Source organism: Mesoplodon bidens (genome assembly GCF_964165515.1).
Source record: "Mesoplodon bidens genome assembly, chromosome: 1".
NCBI lineage: Eukaryota > Metazoa > Chordata > Mammalia > Artiodactyla > Ziphiidae > Mesoplodon > Mesoplodon bidens.
The window spans coordinates 102947481-102966950 of NC_138176.1; the positions used below are offsets into that span (position 1 = coordinate 102947481).

At 56.5% G+C, this 19470-nt stretch overlaps 2 protein-coding genes across 2 annotated transcripts; one reads left to right on the top strand and one right to left on the bottom strand.

Annotated features, from left to right (window-relative positions):
• Positions 1 to 517: 517 nt before the first annotated feature.
• Positions 518 to 3681, bottom strand: CFAP184 (cilia and flagella associated protein 184). Its single transcript, XM_081253986.1, has one exon. It carries the CDS (start codon positions 3632 to 3634, stop codon positions 1997 to 1999), a length of 1638 nt encoding a protein of 545 aa, XP_081110112.1. The 5' UTR covers positions 3635 to 3681; the 3' UTR covers positions 518 to 1996.
• A 522-nt stretch (positions 3682 to 4203) lies between these two features.
• TADA2B (transcriptional adaptor 2B) lies at positions 4204 to 19320 on the top strand. The gene is made up of 2 exons (XM_081246235.1): positions 4204 to 4513; positions 16000 to 19320. The coding sequence occupies exons 1-2, from the start codon at positions 4244 to 4246 to the stop codon at positions 16990 to 16992; spliced, it is 1263 nt and encodes a 420-aa protein (XP_081102361.1). The 5' UTR covers positions 4204 to 4243; the 3' UTR covers positions 16993 to 19320.
• Positions 19321 to 19470: the final 150 nt, after the last annotated feature.

The following is a 19470-nucleotide window of genomic DNA, read 5'->3' on the forward strand; positions in this document are numbered from 1 at the left end:
GGCATGGGGCTAAACGCAGGCTGCTGTGGGGTGCAGAGGGCTGTCAGTAAGACGAGGGAGAGGATGCTTTAGGGTCCTGGCATTCTTCCTCGGACAGCAATCTATCAAAAACAGTTTATGAATGTGTTGCTGTTTCATGATCAAGCGTTCTCCTATAATCTAATTAGAAAGAACTTCGTTATGAAACAATCAACAGAAGATTATTTATCTTCTAGTCAATTGGAACATCTCCAGCACAGGTCATGTAATTTGAGAGACCATCGGCAGCTTTGCTGCTTAAAGCAAGGCCAGCCTCATCAGTCTATTTTGTATCTTTGTGTGTTCAGAGACCTGCTAGTCACTGGGTTGAAGGCTTATGAGGAAAGGTTTGGATCCACCTGGGTAACTGCCAGTGGTTCAGAGTCAGCTGAAAATGCCTATTCTCTCTAGTGAACCAAGGGGCTGGACACTCTGATAATGAAAGCTGCTCGCTTGGTGAAGGCACCGAGCCTGTTGCCAGTTTGACCTTCAAGCCTCCTCAGCCACAACAGAACCTAGTGCGCCTGTGTCGCTTTCAGTTTGAGGCACCGGGAAAACCAAGTTCTATTTGTCAGTGATTCACTACTTCACTTTGGTCTTGATGAATAGGGTGGAGAGAAGACAGAAATTATAGAGGATGAGAAGGGAAGTAGGAAGGCAAAGCTTTTTACTCCCCTCGTTACGTTGTGTGCTCTGATAAGTACAATGTTATAAAAAAGCATATAAGTGTGCTCAAGAAAAGGAATTTTAAAGGGAACACACTTTAGAAAACAAAATCATGTCATCAAAAGATGAAAGTTATTTTGATTTTCTCACGACCAGCTGAGTCATCTGCCTAGAGAAGGGTTTCTAAAGGTGTTTAGCACCAAAAAAGAGATCACCCTTCTTATGATCTTTCTTATTTTTAAGTTTAGGGATGGGAGAATACTGTTAATCCCAAATCTGCACATCTCAAAATTCAAGCTAAGATTAAGAAGAAATAAAACCAAGCCCCTAGCTCCCCAAAGCATCAAAGAAACCGGAAAATATTCATCACTGATTCCAGGTTAAGGAGATAGATCTATCAGTGTTTCTTACATGAACTCAAGGAATGAGAGACATTTTAATATTTGATACAGAGTAAAATCATGTGCACAGTGAGGGTCCAAGATCCGAAAATATCTCGCTGAAAACAAAAGGCTTACGGACAGTCGGCAGTCACCAGCCCATATATTTTGCACCTGGCAAAATACACAATACAGTCACCATTCTGTCTTCACTGGAAAACAAAATTTCATTTTTTTGGTACAGATCAATGCATTTCTTTCGTGGATCCAAGAAAACGTTTCATTAGAATTGAAGACTCGTTGAGCCAGAAACAAACATTCACAGTTAAGCAGACAGACAGAGCCTGCTTTCATTGGAAAAGGAGAGACGAAGGAACGTCAGCTCCTTTCCCTGGTTCTCATTCCTCCTGTTCCTGAGTATTTTTTTATTACCCCAGAAGCTAGTGCTACTTACATGCAAAACAATTTTAGAGTAAGGGAATCAGTGAGGTTCGAACTGAGCCAGCGACTCAGGACCACACAGTTCAATGCGTTCAAAGGGGATTTCACACTGAGCTTCATGCACAGGAACGTTGTTGCCACCCTGCCCATTTGTCGAACCCTCTCACACGTGGAGGAAGAACAGTTCTTCTCAGTGTCAGGACACTGAAATTATGGAATTGCTCAGATATAAAAGGGCTTTTGACAGCTTTTTATGAGGAGTAAGTCATCCCTGTTTGTTCCTCTGTACCTATTTTACTTAACGCTGTATGAACTGAGCGCTAATTCAGTTTTGTGCGCAGCACTAATTGGGAAGCTGAAAAATTAAGAATACAAAACACAATTCCATCCCAAACATCACAGGCCTTTTTAAGAATGGCGAGAAATGGAGAATAAGAGTTAACGAAGGATTAAGTTTGCTGAGATTGAAGACGCTCTGCTGACTCTTCCTGTCAAGAAGGCAGAAAGGCTTTGGCCGCCCTGATCTTCTGCTTCACGCCTCTGCAGGACAGGATAAGCCCAGCGTGATGGTGCTTCAGGGCTTCCAAGCGCTGGCTGAGTTCTTCAGTCCTGTCCACCTTCTCTTCCATGTCCCGAAGGAGTGCTTCCTTGCCCAGAAGCCCGCACTTCTGATTCAGCTTGATGTTGTCAATCCGCAGGCTTTCCCGGGCTTGCTTGGTCTTGGTCAAGATGTCCCTCTTTAGGGCCACCTGAGCCTCAATCTTCATAAGCTCTGACTTTTTACACGCATTTTCTGTGTCCACAAAGTATAACTTCTCCTTCACATGGGTTATGATTTGCACGTTGTTGGTCACCTTGCTGCGCAGTTTCAAAAGCTCCTCATTTCGCTCCTTGACTTTCTCATGGAAGGTCTGGTTCTCAGTCTTAAGCTGTTCAAAATCTATCAGGAGCAGGCCCTCTGTCGGGTCCTCCTGGGCCCTCATCCTGTTTTCAAAGTGCACCAAACTCTGCTTCAGCTGCACGTTCTCTAGCCTCACAGCGCGTATCGCCTTCTCCTTCTTATCCTCCAACGCCTGGATCTGCTCCACCTCTCGCAGGGCGGCCTGGCGACCACCCCTCATCCGGCAGCTGCCCATGGCCTGCATCACCACCTGCTTCTTGAGTGCCTGCAAGCGTCGCCATTCCTCCTCCACCCGGGAGAGCTTCTCTTCGCACTGCCGCCTCAGCTGGTCCAGCTCGCGGTGGTACCAGCGCAGGTCGTCTGACCGCTGCTTCCTCAGTTCCTCCAGCAGGGCCAGATGGCGTAGGTACGCTTGCTCTTTCTCGGGGGCCTCAGGCTCCGCGCCCTTCTCGGGCACCTCGGCTGCATCCAGGCCCTTCTTCTTGCGCAGCTCCTCGGAGATCCTGTACTGCAGGTAGACGCTATAGCGCTGGTAGCGCTCCCGCTCCGCCGTCAGGGAGCGGAACTGTTCCAGGAGCTCGGCGCGCAGCTGCTTGTCCTGCTGCTTCTGCACCTCCTCAGTCCAGTCGCAGCTCTCAAGCTCGAGTCCCTCGTCCAAATCCCCCAGCTCGCCCTCGGTTTTCCCCAGGCCTCCTTGCACAAGCTGCTTCTCGCTCTCCTCGCTCTCTTCTCCTTCTTCCGCCAGCTGTCCTTCCCGCTCAGCCTCTCGGTCTGGCGCAGCCTCTTCCTTGGCGGCCGTGGCCTGCTGCAGAGAGACCTGCGACGGGATTTCCTTCCTCCTCGGCTCCGGCGCCACCTCCGCCTCCTCCTCGTCCTCGTCCTCCTCCTTCCACTCCTCCTCTGGTTCCTCGGGGCCGCCTTCGGGCTCCGGCTTGGCTGGCTCCTCAGGCCCGGTCTCCGCCAGGTCCCCTGGCTCGGCCTCGGCCGTCCACTCCGGCTCTCCGGGCCCCTTCTCGCCAGCAACCTCGGTGGCCGCCGGCCGTTCCTGGGACTCGGCCGGATCGGCGCCTCCCTCTGAAGCCTCTACGGTCTCCGGCTCCGGCTCCGCGGGTTCGGCCGGGGACTGGAGGCCAGAGCTGGTTTTGATCCCAGACAGCCGTGAAGCCAGGCTCTCCACATCTCCAGCTTCCTTCTCGGGGTCCCCAGTGTGGTCGGAGCGGTCGTCCATGTCCCTCCCGCCGGGCCGGCGCTGCGGACCCCGGCTGCAGGCTAAGTTTCCAGGGGCAACCAGGGGCGCGCGCGGTGGGCCCGGCGATTGGCTGGACGTCCTCCTGACGCCCTGCCCCTTTCCCCCGCCTCCTGGCAAGAGCAGGCCAATGGGAGGCCGCGAGCGGACGACGGGTAGCGTTGATTGGGGGAGGGCGTAGGCTCGCTCCACGAGGGGCGTGGCGCGTCCGTCGCGCTTCCTTTCCGCCCTTTTCCCCGCGCCCGGCCTGGGGCGGGGCGTCGGGGAGACTCTGGGAGCGGCGGGCGGCCGGCGCTAGGGACGCGCAGGCGCAGAGCCGCGGGCCGGGCCCCCGCGCGGTGGCGCGCGCGGGGCGCCTGCGCGGTGCAGCGGGGCGACGGCGGCGGCGGCGGCCGGGCCGGCCGGAGGGCGCCTGCGTGTTGAGGCGGGACGCGGCCCGGCAGGCCGGCTCCGGCGGCGCCTGGGCGGGGCGGCGCGGTGGCGGCGGCCGCGGCGGCGGGCGACGGTTGCTGGAGCGCGGCGGCGGGCCCGGGCGGCGGCGCGCTGACGGCGGGCGCGGCGGCGGCGGGCGCGGGCGGCGGGCGGGGGAAGATGGCGGAGCTCGGTAAGAAGTACTGCGTGTACTGCCTGGCCGAGGTGAGCCCGCTGCGTTTCCGCTGCACCGAGTGCCAGGACATCGAGCTGTGCCCCGAGTGCTTCTCGGCCGGCGCCGAGATCGGCCACCACCGCCGCTACCACGGCTACCAGCTGGTGGACGGCGGGCGCTTCACGCTGTGGGGGCCCGAGGCCGAGGGCGGATGGACCAGCCGCGAGGAGCAGCTTTTGCTGGATGCCATCGAGCAGTTCGGCTTCGGAAACTGGGTGAGCAGTGGGCCGGGTGGCCAGCGCACCTGCGGGTTCGGCGCGGCCGCGGAGGGCCGGGGGGACAGGGCCAGTTCACACCCCATACCCGGCGCAGAGAGGTTAAGCCACCCGCCCAAGGTCACACAGCAGGAAGTAGCGGAGCGGGGATTCGGACCGTGGCTGTCTGACACCAGAGCCGTTTTCCCCGCCTTTGGGATTCCTTCCGTAGGTGTCTGCCGAGTGCACCCCTTGGGCGAGACACCGGACGGAGTGGGAGTCGGGGGACACAGGCAGGTCCGCAGACTTTTGACAGCAGTAGGCTCCCGAGGAAGGAGTTGGTTTTGCCTGGAGGACAGTGGCGGTGAAGGCCAGACGAGCTCCACACGGACCCGCGGCCTCTCCCACCGCCTCGCAGGAGCTCACCTTGCCTTCATGGCCCCGCTCGCTTTGTGGCCTGTGTCCACTGCCAGGCACTTGTTCATCCTGGCGTCCCTCCGACACCAGGACCTCGTGTGAGGAGGACTCAGTGGGTTCCGCCACAGGAACGTCCCGTCCTGGGTTTTGGTCTCTTCCTCTGTCAGGAGGTTTCTATGGGGACACTTATCTGAGAGGAAAAGGCGAGAGCTGGACTGGATTCGTTTACATCGGGCTCCTTGAGAGAGAGAGACGTGGCGGCGCTTCTCTAGGTGGTCCCTGAGGAACGCTCTTTTCGTTCTGCAAGAGGAAGCTCTCATCCCTATTAGAAGGGGAAAGCCTGGCTGTACTCTGGGCCGCAACCGCCAAGGATGTGCGGCCACCTCCAGGCATTGTGAGAAGTAGGGAGAAGAGACCTGACCCCAGCTCCCCATCTTTCCAGACCCTTGCACTTGATGGTCCCCTGGCTTCCCCGAACCAGTATTTCATCTTGCTGCCACTTCTCCAGCAGTACAGCCGGCCCTCAGTATCCATGAGGGATGCGTTTCAGAGCCCTCCCAGGCCACCAAAGTCCTCCAGTACTCAGTCCCTTGTATAAAATGGCGAAGCGGGGTTGAACCCATGGATACCAAGAGCCGACCGTACGCCCCTCGTCCTGGGCTTACTGGAAGACATTCCACACTTTTCCCCACATTCCCAAACACACCCTGCCTTTATTTGTCTGCTTTTCTTTCTATAAAGTGAGCCAGTCTTCAGGGACCAGTACCCGTTACACAGCCCTGGAATCTTTACTCTTCTCCCCAACTCCTTAGAGACACTGCTGTACAAATTCTCACCTAGGCAGCAGCATCATGATTGCCACCCGCCAAAACCTTCCTTCTCACTTTGTCCTGAAGTGCTGTTTATTGATGTGTATTGAGCATCTGCTCTGTGCATGTCACAGAAGGGCTTCACCCAGGTCTTCAGGGGCTTACAGTGTTGTGAGCAGTTGCTCCCGAGCCTGGAGTTCTGCCCTGAGCTCCAGCCTTCGATCGCGAACCCATCCCTGACATCCTCGTGCTTGTCTCCCGGACATCTCGACGTTCCCTGACCCAGATCTCACACCTCGAGCAGTTGTTCGGGCTGCACATGAAGAACCATCCTCAGGGCCTTCTGGGTCCAGTTCAGTAGCAGCCCTGTCTTCAGAATATTTCCAGAATCGAACCACTTGTCACAGCCTCAGTCCAGGCTGATGTTTATCTCTCGCCCGAGCACTTCGGGAGCCTCCTTACTGGCCTCTCTGCTTCATGCTTGTGCCCTGCAGCCCATTCCAGGCAACAGGATCAGAGTGATCTTTGAGGACACGTCACGTCACATCAGCTTTCAGTGGCTTCCAGTTCTCTGGAGATGAAACTTCAGGGCCTGCAGGCCTTACATTACCTACCTACTCCTGGGATCCCAGCTGCTATCCTCCTTGATCATTTTTTAGTTCTTCTGCTTAGAGAGTTCTTCCCCCAGATCATGGCTCGTGACTGGTCTTTCTTCTTATATATCAGTGCCTTAGAGAGCCTTCCCTTCCCCACTTCATTCTTGCAGCTCTTATCTCTACAGTAGCAGCTCAAAATAGCTAGTGTGGACTGAGAGCCTTGCTGGGTGCCGGGCACCGTGCTGAGCTCTCCTGAGTTTCTTGTGAGATCTTCCCAGCAGCCCAGAGCAGCAGGTTTTAAACTGAATAGTTTGACTTCAGAGTCAGTGCACCTAGCTGCACTGTCTACACTGCCTGCCCTGCAGCACTGTGGAAAATACTCGAAAAACAAGCCGGGGACTAAAACATTTGTAGTGTATTGGAGGAAGCTGGGAGGGCGTTCTGGAAAGCAGTACTTTTCAAACTTTAACTTGCACATGAATCACCTGGGGAGCTTGTTAAAAATGCGATTCCGACTCCTGGCCGGCAGCAGGCTCGGCTGTTACGAGAGACAGACAGAGCCGGGTGCTTCTCCCTGCCGGTGGGTTTCTGGGGGAGGGTAGCCAGGCCTGGAGGCCCACAGGCCATGCCGAGGCGCCGGCTCTAGTGTCTGTAGCTGTGCTCTTTGGGGCTGCTTTACCCTGAGCTTCATTGTGCGTCATCAGAAGCTCCTCTGAGATGTGTGTCGTTTCCAGGTGTGCGCTCGGTGTGTGCTCGTAAGCGGCGTGTCCCACGTTTGCCGTCGTTGGCAAGCACCGGTTCTGGGTGACGCTCCTCCCAGCGGCCCTGTGGGGTGGCTCTTAGTTTACAGCTGAAGAACAGCGACTCCGAGAACTTAAAGTGCTCGTGCAGGATGCCCCAGCCTTCCACGCGGTGGAGCCAGGGTTTAGACACAGGCCTGACCCCGGGCCCCGGAGCCTGGGCCTTAACCTCCCGGGGTAAAGAGCGACGCGCGAGGGGCGGGAGGTGAGTGGGTGGGACGGGGCGGGGCGACGGTGATGGCGGGCGCAGGAACCGGCTTTCACGGGCTGAGTGTGGAGTGTGGAGAAAGGCAGTGGGGACGGTGGCTTGGAGGAAGGTGACAGCCTTCATTCCTATTTCTCCGATGGTTCGTGTGAGCTCGGGGTCGTGGGGACTTCGTGGGGACAGGCTGCCGTGAAGCCCGGGTCATCTGCTCACGCCGTGTCCCGGGGCTGCGGGCCCGGCCGAGGGGTGCCGGCAGGAAGGCCGGGTTGGTTTGGGGACGAGCCGAGGGGGCCGGGGGGGACACACAGCTGTGACGGCGAGACCGGGGAAGGACTAGCGGGTGGGCCCACAGGGTCTCATCACCGTGGGTATTGAGACCTCCTCCCCCAAGGGCAGCCGGTCGTGTGGTGGATGCTGTGCAGATTCAGAATGAGACACGGATCCTGCAGGAGCGCAGACACAGATGTAAACACAAGGGTGAAATAGTCTCCGTTTGTTGATTGGTTGCTGGAGCATCGAACAGTTTGAGGGAGGCCCGGGCTCCGGCAGACGGTGGTCAGGAGGACTCCAGGAGGAGGTGGGGTTCAAGCTGGCCTTGAAGCTAGATTTCAAATTGGAAAAGGATGCGAAGTTCTCTGTGGACTCTGCGGGGGCTTGTGCTTGTGCACATACATTCGGCCTGATTATCGGAGGCAGGTGGAATGTCCTGAGCAAGGAGTTTCACTCTTGTAGATGACAGTGGGCATCCGGCAGCCTGGGTGATGCCGGATATGTAGGTGGTTGCTGCGCTGTGCAGTCGTTGGTTCATTTGTTCATCCGGCACTTACTTGGGGCCCATTTTATGTCAGCCCCTGTGCTAGGTGCACAGATTAGCCCCTGGGTGAGGTCTGGAAATAGGTGTTTACAGACGTTCTCCGGGAGTCCTAATGCGGTGGGTCAGCAGAGCCTCGTTTGGGGACCATGAGAACGGTCACCTTCTCAACCAGGCGCAGGTCCCTTCTGTGTGTTGGTGGGAGCACGTAAGTCCATCCCGTGAGTCTCCCGACGGCGGGGTCCTCAGTCGTCACTGCGGATGGGGAGGAGGCGGCGGGAGGAAGAGCCTGGATGGAGAAACCAGCCAGAATGGGCACGGTTATGCAGAGCAGTGTGACTGAGAGTGCCCTGGTCGGCTTGTTAAACGCGAGTCCTGCCCCCCTCCCGCTCCGGGTTCTGAAGTCACAGGTCTGAGGCTTGGTGTGAGAGTCTGCATTTCTGACCACTTCACCGGTAAAGCTGCTGCTGGCCCAGGGACCCTACTTAAAAACCACTGATGTGGAGTATGGCATGTGACTTTTAAAACTTGTATTATTTTTTTAAAAGTATATATTTTTATTGTGGTGAAACATACATAACGTAAACTTTGCCATTTTAACCATTTATAAGTGTCCAGTTCGGCAGCATTAGTACATTCACGTTGGGCAGCCATCACCACCATGGTCCCCAGAACATCTTCACAGACAGAAACTCTGTCCCCCGTTTCCACCTCCCCCAGCCCCTCGTAGTTGCTCTTCTACTTTGTGTCCCTGTGGGTTTGCCTGTTCTAGGGACCTCACGTAAGTGGGTTCATGTAATAATGTTTGAGCTTTTGTGACTGGCTTGTTTCACTTAGGATGATGTTCCCCAGGTCCGTCAGGGTTGTAGCAGGTGTCAGGCCTTCCTTCCTCTTTAAGGCTGAATGATACTCCATTGTGTGGATGGACCCCCTTTTGTTCATCCAGTCTTCCGTCGATGGGCACTTGGGTTGCTTCCACTTTCGGCTGTTGGGAATGATGCTGCAGTGAACATAGGTGTGCAAATATCTGTTGGAGTCCTTATTATTTGGGGTAAATGCCAGGAGGTGGAATTGCTGGATCTGTGTAATTTTTTTGAGGACCTGCCATGCTGTTTTTTTGCAGTGGGGCACACAGCTTTTTCAAGCTCTTTCACAGGTAGCCTGATTTGACCTGAGAGGCTTTAGTCCCCTTGAGGGCCAGTCCCCTGTGTGAGCTGGTGAATCCTGAGTGAGTTTAGGGAGGCAGACAGGGAACCTGGAACTGGGGGGAGGCTTACAGAACTTTCCAGCTAAAAAACCTAGCAGACAGGATTGGTGGCCCAGGGAAACAGGGGCCCTGGAGTGGCTGATGACCTGGAAGCACAGACGAGAGACCCGTGTTAGTCACTGACCTCTGCGGTCGGAGGCGGCCCTGACCCGGACAGCGGTGCATCCCGGAGGAGGAGTCGGGCTGGAAGGCAAGGGAAGGTTCTGGGGCCTACGATGCGGGGTGGGCGACCCAGGGCGTCCTCCCAGCCCCCAGAGGCAGGCGGGCTGTTTTCTTCACTGTGAAAGGTGACCGGCCGGGGCTGGAGGAGGCAATGGCCGCATCCGGGGCCCCGTGTGAGCGCGCGGGGCTCCGGCGCAGGGGGCTGGCCCGGCCTGGGGTCCTCGCAGCCGGTCCGGGGAGAAGGGCGCATGCGCACACGGGGGCGTGGAGGCCCAGGTGGGGCTGCAGGTCTGGGTCCGAAGCCCAGGTTTAGTCCATGGGGCAGGCGGACGAGTGTAAGGAGTGACTGAGGGAGGCCGGTGCCCGGGCTCCTGCTCGCGTCCATGTCACAGGCTCCGGCCCTTCGTCCCGGTGGCGGGCGGCCCGGGTGCTCCTCTGGGCGCGAGGAGAGCCGTGGGGGGAGCCGGCTCCGGAGCGGAGCGCCCTCCGGGCTCTGAGTCTGCCCTCCTGGGCCGGCGGCTCTGAGGCTCCCCCCTCGGCCCTGGACCCCGCTCTCTCCCGGCCCCGAAGGCCACTCGCTCTCTGCTGACCCGGGGCCCCTGCAGCGTCCTGGCTGCTCCCGGGGTCTCTGCCCCAGCCCCCGGGGCTGCCGGGTTGCTTCTGTCCCCTTGAGGCTTCTTCCCTTAAAGAGAAAGGAAGCTGGAGCCGTGCCTCTCTGGGGAGATACAGCGCACGCACGCCCCAGGCCTGGCCCCTGAGCCGCCGGAGCGAAGCCAGCCTCCGGACCTCCGCCTCCCAGGCAGACGCTGCTGCCGAGAAAGGATGTGCGCTCTTCAGGATGCTCTAGAGCAGCACCGCCAATCTGCACAGGAAGGATGCTCTGTGACACTAAAGATAGTCGTTCTGTTAAAGGCACTGGTTTGTACACAACGATTGGACTGAATTCTCTACCCGGGAAGAAGTAGGTCGTGCAGTGCCCTCACACATCCTGGAGGTCAGAGAGGGAGCCGTGGCCGCACTTCTGTGACGTGGTCCGACTGGAAAGGAGAGCGGGAGCCCGGCGGCGGGGCCTTGCGCTGCCTTTTGAGCGTCTCAGAAAGCAGTTGACTGCCCGGCCTGCTCTTGGTGTGCCCTGCACCACTGGGTGGATGAGTGCTGGCCGGTGCCCGGGGGTAGCTTCACCTGGGGTTATTCTCCCAGTCTGTAAAACGTGGGGAGTGAAAGTCATGGTACCTCGTGGAAACCGCTAGGAGGATGACATGAGGTGACAGATGTAAAGGCTCGTACACGTTAACTGTTACTATTCATGATGATTTTTGTCTTATCCTGACCAAACCCTTTAAGAGGAGGAATTACAGATCACGAAGCAGAAGTTGAGAGGATAAGGATCCCACGCTAGTAAGTAATAGAGCCGGAATCCAAACCTAGTTCTGGGGATCATCGAAGCCTCCCTGGAGGAGATGATTTGGGTCTTGAGAATAAACACAGGTTGCGGAAGTGACGCTGACAGCTTTGTAGTAGTAACAACAGCCAACATCCATGGGGGCAAACTGTGCCCGGCACTGGGCTAAGCAGTGTGCGTGTATTACCTCGTTAACTCCCCCTTCTGTCCCGTGAAGGAGGTGGTGGCATTACCTCCGTAATTCAGACACGGAGACTGAGGCACAGAGACGTCATTCGTCTGAGTTACTGAGCAGTGAAGGGGCGGAGCCAGGAGTGGGTCGCGAAGCCCGGCCCCAGCCTGTGCACGTGGAGAATAGTTGGCATTTGTCTGGAGGAGGTGGGCGCCGCAGCCCGGCGAGCAGACCTTCAGGTCAGGAGGGCCAGAGGCCGCCTCGGGCGAGAGTGGCCAGCACGGAGGGGAGAGACCCCGAGGCAGCCCCGCTGGCCGGAGCAGGCTGGCCCGCAGTGCTGACGGTGTTCTGGACTGTTCTTTCTTCCTTTCCCTGCTCAGGTGCTGGAGGCTGGCACGAGTGCGCCTGGAAAGGCTGGAGGGCGTGCAGGAGCAGCCAGAGAGCCCAGTGGAGCTGTTGCCCACTGGGGCCTCCTTCCTCTCCTGGAGAGGCTGCATCCTGGCCTGGGTCTAGTGACCTTGGAAAGTAGACCTCACGGGCCCAGTCCAGTGTCTGAGAGACACGTATTCCTTTATTTTTCGGAGGACTTAAGGAAGCAGCATACCTAACTCTCCTTACCTTTTTGCAGATGGGAGTCTCTTTTTCTAAGCGTTTAGCGTTAGACTTTGGGCTACTCACCGGTGTGTTTCTGTGTGCTGCGGTGGGAGCAGAACCAACCGCAGGGTACGGTTGTGTTCCTTGTTTAGTCCTAGTTGCACTTGAAGTGAACTTTCTCTTCAAATCTCTTCCCCTCAAACTCACTTTTGTTGCTTCTGCCTGCCCAGCCATCAGTCTGTCCATCCATCCTTCTGTTCATCTATCCATCCATCCATCCTCTGTCCATCTATCTATCCATCTGTCTATCCATCCATACGGATTAAGCAACAACTTTGACCTTGAACATGTGAGGGAAAGAACTTCCCTCCCATTCACTCTCCTGCTGTCACATGGGACGCTGTAACTTGGCGATGGGACACTTCTCTCACTTGTGTGGGCTGGTCTTGTGTGAACACTGACATGTGAAGATTGAAGGGTGTGATGAGCAGGGTGCTCGGCCTGTGGTAGGAGTGCTGTTGCTGTTTTTAACCATCATCTTTTAAAATATGTTCGTTACTATGGTTTCGCTTCCCTGAACCTGTCTACCTTCTGTGGACTCCTGTTAGAATCAGAGCTGGGTCATCGCCGTCATTTAGACTGTTCCATTATGACCCTCACTGTTTGAGGGTCCTTGGAAACTAGGATCTTCGTGCTTTCCTGGGCCTTTCTCAATGTTCATGAAGCAATGTGGTGGCCCCTGGGGGGAGGCAAGTCTCTTCAGCAGTAGCTGGTGGCCAGTGTCTCTCCTAGCAGTGGGCTGTCTTAGGCAGTGGCTGACATTGCTGATGGGGGCTCCTGGGCTCCTGGTGACAGGGCGCTAGCCCCACTGATCTGTGGCTTCGTAAATAACCCAACCCCCCGGGTCCATCTGGAGCCAGAGAACCCCTTTGTTACCTGAAGAGGAGCTGGATAACTGAGGTGTCAGTGCAGGGCCCACAGGTGTGTGGCCCTCTTGCCCGGCGAGGCTGGGAACTGCCTGGCCTCCACGCAGCCGCAGGAGTGTGGATATTTGCAGAGCAAGGCATGGAGCCACGGAAGTGTTGGGGTGTCGCCCCCTGGAACACAAGAGCCGTGTCTTTTAAGGGCTCTCTCTGTTTTTCCTTTAAACATTTTGGATGAAAATCTTAGACCTGTGTAAACAGAGAATTGAGGCAGAATTTAACTTTACTTAAAAAATACTTGTAGTTTTATTCAAAAGAAGTGAAAAACTAGCACACAGAATCCCTCGCGAAATGTGAGCATGTTGCATCTGCTCAGTGCAGGAAGCCAGCATTGGCCCAGAGCCATTAGCTCACGCACAGACCGGCCCGGGGTCCCACCAGCACCTGCGTTGAGGTAGCTGCCACGTCTCATCCGCTCTGGGTCTGCACACTTCTTTCTGAGTCTCTGGGCCCGGGACACCTGTGGGGAGTGCTGGCCCAGTGCTTGTGGGGCGTCTGCAATTCGGGGTTGGCTGCCGGGCCCTGGCCTCACAGTGGTGAACAGAGCCGACCAGGGTCCCCTCTCCTGATGCTTCCCTCTGCTTGGGGCTTTTCCTTAGTTTTACAAATGGGCAGTACACTCATAACGTTGAAAACGCTAAGTCGTAAGAAGGTGTGCAGTGAAGTGGCCCCCTGCCAACCCCACCCGATGCCCTGGGGGACGGGGCTGGAGTCGTGTGTCCTTAGAAGGTGTCTGATGCACCACAGGCGGAGAGCTTTCTGTCTCCCAGCCGTTTTGGCATGAGGGCACGAGGGCAGCAGCGTGAACACACCCTTCTGCTGCGTGCGTTTTCAGCTGCCCCATGTGGGAGCGAACGTGGGTGAGGCCCCGGGAGCCCTCACCGGGAGGACGCACTGTGCATCCCTGGCCTGCGGCCCCCAGGCTTCCTTGCTGCCTCCACAGCCTCTGCTCTCTGTTCCCAGAGTGTTGGGATTGACGGAGAGAACCTCAGGTCAATAAAAATACCTTGGTTTGGTCAGATACAACTTTACTGCCGAGAACCCTTCTGTTCTTTCAGGGTTTAAATTTTACCCTCAGTGTGGTGCTCTGAGCATCTGATGCTTTCTGGGAGGCAGGTCGCTGGGGTTCAGGGTGGACAGCAGACTTGCCGGAGGGCAGAGCTCTCACAGCAGGTCTGCACCGGCCCAGGCACGGAGCCCAGATCTGGTGCCCAAGTTCCTACCCACGCAGCCTGGGTGGAAGCTGCGGTGAGGGGGAGAGGCTGAGGGGCACGGCTCCCGGAGCTGGCAGCTCAGACCAGGCGCAGGCGGGCAATCCCGCTCCCCAGACATGCTCACCAGGGTGACATGCTCCCGAAAGGGCGTGGGTCAGGGACAGTGTCTTCCCAGTGTGTCTCAGGGGCTCCTGGGCCCCAAGGTGGGGTGAGGGGAAGACCGTTACCGTCCACGAGAGCCTCACTGGCCGCTGAGGGGGGCCTCCTGCTCCTTTACTGTGGGACTCAAGGCTCCGAGGAGGGCGGGGCCAGCCTGGGTCAGTGACAGTAGCTGTTGGGAATGGTTGTGACTTGTTTTGTTTTTTGGATGAAATGCTTCCTGGGGAAGGATAATGACAGAGTTGATGCTAAGAGTGAGTGATTTTTGTGTGTGTGTGTCCTTTTTTTAATATATAAATTTATTTATTTATTTTTGGCAGTGTTGGGTCTTCATTGCTGTGCACGGGCTTTCTCTAGTTGCAGCGAGCGGGGGCTACTCTTTGTTGCCGTGCGCGGGCTTCTCATTGCTGTGGCTTCTCTTGTTGAGGAGCACGGGCTCTAGAGCGCGGGCTCAGTAGTTGTGGCGCACGGGCTTAGTTGCTCCACGGCATGTGGGATCTTCCTGGACCAGGGCTCGAACCCGTGTCCCCTGCATTGGCAGGCAGATTCCCAACCACTGTGCCACCAGGGAAGCCCGCTAAGAGTGATTTTTAAAGAAGAAACCATGTAGTTTCTCCATGAGACAGAGTCTAGCTTTAGCTGTGGTCCTCCCTTTTCCCTGCATGGTGCTCAGAAAGAGGCCTTGCAGTTAGGTCCTGGTCCTGGTCCTTTGTTCCGGTGCCCTTCAGCCCCGCCCTCTGCGCGGCTCCTCTGGGAGGGTCGCCATGTCTGGTCACTGTGCCAGGGATCCTTCCTAATGCTCCCCTCCCCTCCCCTCCCCGCCCAGTTTGTCAGCAGCGTCAGCCCGAGGGGACCGGCTGTTTTCTTGGGTTCCAGTTTGGCCTTTGGGGGTGCAGGGAGCATCCCGATCTCGGGGGGGCGGGGGGGGCGCGTGTTTCGGGGGCGGAAGGCAGCCTGTGCGGCGCCCCGGCGGCTGCCAGAGCTGGGAGGGCAGCGCGCGGGGTGAGCGAGGCCGGCGGGGTGCTGAGTGGCTGCCGGTGAATGAGTGCGCATTCTGGGCAGTTACTTTCTGAAGTGGCTTTAGCGGTTGACTTTGAGGAAGAGGCCTCTTGGCAGAAGGAAAAGATTGAGGGAGTTGTACGATTTCCTCCCATTAATAATCCTGTGTTCGCGGGCAGTTACCTTCTGTAGGAATGAACGCCTGCTTGCAGCCCGGGCGTTTCCAGCCGCCAGACCACGGGGGCTGTCAGAAGTGATGGCCCGCCTTCCCCTTTGAAAGGCTCTTTCCCACTCAACCCGACCGCCCCCTAGGAAAGGGACAGGCGGACCCTCGGGGCCGGGGTGTCAAAGACCGGGCCTCGGCCCTTTCTGTTGGGAGGCGGGCAGCACGCTGGAGACCCGGGCGCGTCTGTTGTCTGGTCTGGGAATGGAGAGGTGGGATGGGATGAGGCGGGCGCCCCAGGGCTCTGGCTGTGTGCCCGCGTCCCGTGAGCCCCTCAGCCAGACAGCCGCCCCAAGCGCGGGGTGCGCGGCGGGCAGATCGGCCCGTGCCGGGGGCCTCTGCTAGCCCTTGGGGAGCCCGGAGGAGAGTCGGGGTCTCAGACGTGGGTTCCAGCCCCACTCAGCCGCCAGCTCGCACCGTGAACCTGCGCACGTTACCGTGACCCCGCGCACGTTGGCGCCTCTCTGGGTCCTTTCTCACGGGCGGAATCCTCGAAGGTTCCCTCTAGCGCTGACTTCCACGTGATCAGCCCAGCCCAAGAGAACGTGCAGGAGGAGTGTCTCTGGGGAGGGGACCATAATGATGCCATAATAAGTAGTTCAGGTGAACCTTTGTGAAAGCGGTAAGGGAATCGCGCGAACCCTGAGTCTGAAACTCTGACTTTGGAAATGACCTCTGACCTTTGCCGTTGCAGGAGGATATGGCTGCTCACGTTGGCGCTTCCCGGACTCCCCAGGAAGTGATGGAGCATTATGTAAGCATGTACATCCACGGAAACCTGGGGAAAGCCTGCATCCCCGACACCATCCCCAATCGGGTGACAGACCACACCTGCCCCAGTGGAGGCCCCCTGTCTCCCAGCCTCACCACCCCCTTACCTCCCCTAGACATCTCGGTGGCCGAGCAGCAGCAGCTGGGCTACATGCCGCTGCGGGACGACTACGAGATCGAGTACGACCAGGACGCCGAGACGCTCATCAGCGGGCTCTCGGTCAACTACGACGACGACGACGTGGAGATCGAGCTGAAACGCGCGCACGTGGACATGTACGTGCGGAAGCTCAAGGAGCGGCAGCGGCGCAAGAACATCGCGCGCGACTACAACCTGGTGCCCGCCTTCCTGGGCAAGGACAAGAAGGAGAAAGAGAAGACGGCCAGGCGCAAGGTCACCAAGGAGGAGAAGGAGCTGCGGCTGAAGCTGCGGCCGCTCTACCAGTTCATGTCCTGCAAGGAGTTCGACGACCTCTTTGAAAACATGCACAAGGAGAAGATGTTGCGCGCCAAGATCCGGGAGCTGCAGCGGTACCGGCGCAACGGCATCACCAAGATGGAGGAGTCGGCCGAGTACGAGGCAGCCCGGCACAAGCGGGAGAAGCGGAAGGAGAACAAGAACACGGCCGGCTCCAAGCGGGGGAAGGAGGACGGCAAGGACGGCGAGTTCGCCGCCATCGAGAACCTGCCCGGCTTCGAACTGCTATCGGACCGCGAGAAGGTGCTCTGTAGCTCCGTGAACCTGAGCCCCGCTCGCTACGTGACCGTGAAGACCATCATCATCAAGGACCACCTCCAGAAGCGGCAGGGCATCCCCTCCAAAAGCCGCCTGCCCAGCTACCTGGACAAGGTCCTGAAGAAAAGGATTTTAAACTTCCTCACAGAGAGTGGTTGGATTTCCAGGGATGCTTCCTGAAGGCGAGTCGCTGTGAGACCTGGAATGATGCTAAAGAGCTTGTGAGCCAAAATGACGGGGAGGGGGGGGGTAGGGGAGGGGCGAGGAAACGCTTTTTTCCCGTTGCTCTTTTTTAAACAAATTGAGTTCTTTTGGGGATATAAATTCTTTTTATGGTCCTCTTTAGAAGCAATAGTAACGCTCATATCAGATCGTGAGGGAGACAAGTATCTATTTTAACTTAGTCCTGAAAGTAATACTTTAAGATGACGATTTGCCTTTAAGTGTTCAGTTTGGAGAATATTACGAGATTGGGTAATTTCCCTTTGTGAGTTTCTTCCCTTTGGTACATGACTGTTGTGCTGTGGGCAGAGGTACGCCTTGCCCTGCCGGGCCGCCAGCTTCGCCCTGTGACCTGACACCCCGGCACAGCCCGGCACGTGGCACTTTAGATGGGGGCCAGGCAGGGCAGGTGGAAGAGAGGCCGGGGAAGGACAGGACAGGGCGTCCGTAGGGACTGGAAAGGAGGAATCTGGTGTGGAACAAGTGGGCCAAATGGAGCGTCCATAGCTCCCGAGTCCGACCGCCCCGGCTTGTTCCCGGGGGGGTCACCGAGGGAGGAGCAGCGGCCCTTGGCAGGCTTCCTTGGGTCTCAGGGGACACCGGGCCCAGCACAGACTGCCAGAATGCTGGGGCTGCTTTTTGCTGCTCTGAGAACTTGCGTGCGTTTTACTTGGAAGAACTCGTTTTAGAAGGTTCACGGCTGAGAGTTCTCTGGGTTCTGGCGTTAGCTCCCCCCAGGGTTTTCACCCCAGTTGCAGGTACCTCTTTCGCTGGGACTCTCGCCCTGCATCTTACTTGGGGTGGCGTCAGGCGCTCAGCTTGGCGAGGGCGACGCCTGGGCACTGCTTCTCTGGGTCACCGTCTTGAACCACAGAGGTGGCTTCTGCCCGGCCCTGTTTATAGAGATGCTCCCAGGGGCGCTCTTTCGTGGACCTGGACGGTACCTTCCTTCTGGAACCTGAGGAGTCCCTCCTCTTCCCGCTGCTCAGGGCTCCTGTGTCCAAGGCCCTGCTTTAGAGTCGGTGGAGTGGCCAGAGCCCAGCGGTCGGTTCCTCCCGGGGCACGTCCTGCCTCTCCTCCATCATAGTTACCAAGACTGTTTACCTCCCAGAGTGTTTGGGCTTGAAGTTACATTAAAGTGAAGTCATTTGAAAGAAAAAGGAAGAAACCTCATCATTTCCAAGAAAGACTTAATTACGGTGCCTTTTCCTTTCTTCTTACGTTCTTCTGTCCTCTAGGGGTAAAATCTTCAGCATTAAATAAGCCCTTCAGATACACTGTATACGGCTTTAGTTGTAAGCTGCAGGGCTCGCTGGCAGAGAAGCGCTCCCTGTGACCTAACGAGGAGTCCAGGGTGTCTCTGTGAGCACGCGGGAGCGGCAGTGCTGTTGCTCCCGGCGCCCCCCAGGATAATGACGGCTGGCAAAGCGGGTCCTGTCTACCGCTGAGCAGAGATGGAGACAGTGCTACGTTCCCACAGGTGTTCCAGCCAGTGGTTCTCACCTGGGGTTCCTGGACTGGCAGCATCAGCATCCCCTGGGAACCTGCTAGAAATTCAGGTACTCAGGCCCTGCCCCAGTCCTCAGAAACTCTAGGGGTGGGGCCCGTGGAGCTGTGTTTTTACTGGCCTTCCAGGTGACCGGGATGCAGGCTGAAGTTGGAGAACTACTAGCTTTAGCTACTCTGATGTCATTAATTTTCTACATCAGATTCCTAGTTTGATGAGGTTTTAACTTTAGTCTTATTTTTATATAAAATGATTGCCAGACTTTCATTAAGCTTGAGAAGCAAAAGCTCCCTGTAAATGTGCGTGGCCCTGGCTGAGAGCTGTCAAATGAAAAACTTTTGTGTTTAAGCAGGTTTTCAGTATGTGTATCTTTTTGATGGTATGAAGAATTTATTTAGGCTTGACTGTTTTTAAACAAACACCATAATGAATGTATAATTTATGTTAGAGTATTAATGCTTCATTACAAGGGAAATGTAATTTTATGATTGGTTGCCTCTTATCCCATCAACTCCAGCTATTACTGTCACATTAGTCCTTACCCTGCTGTTACCTTGGAGCCTTTAAATTTCTATATTTAATTCTCATGATAAATTAGTCACCATAATCCCATGGAGTTAATTAGGTCTTTTCAGAATTTAAACTCTTTGAGTTACAAAAGATAATCAGCTATTCAGAATAATGCTCTGGGTGGCCAACATTCCGAGAATGTATTAAAACTGAAATTCTGCCTACTGTTCTTATTTCCCTTTTACATATTAAACAGGTTGAGAACCAAATAGTGTCACTGCTTGCTTTTAACCGCCTGCCCCTGGAGCCTTAGCTTTTTAGTCTCATAGATGGTATGAGCCAGCCTTCAAAATCAGGATGGGGGACAGCCCGTGACGTCTTAGTGTGGCACTTCCGTGTCACACCAGTTTTTCCTCCAA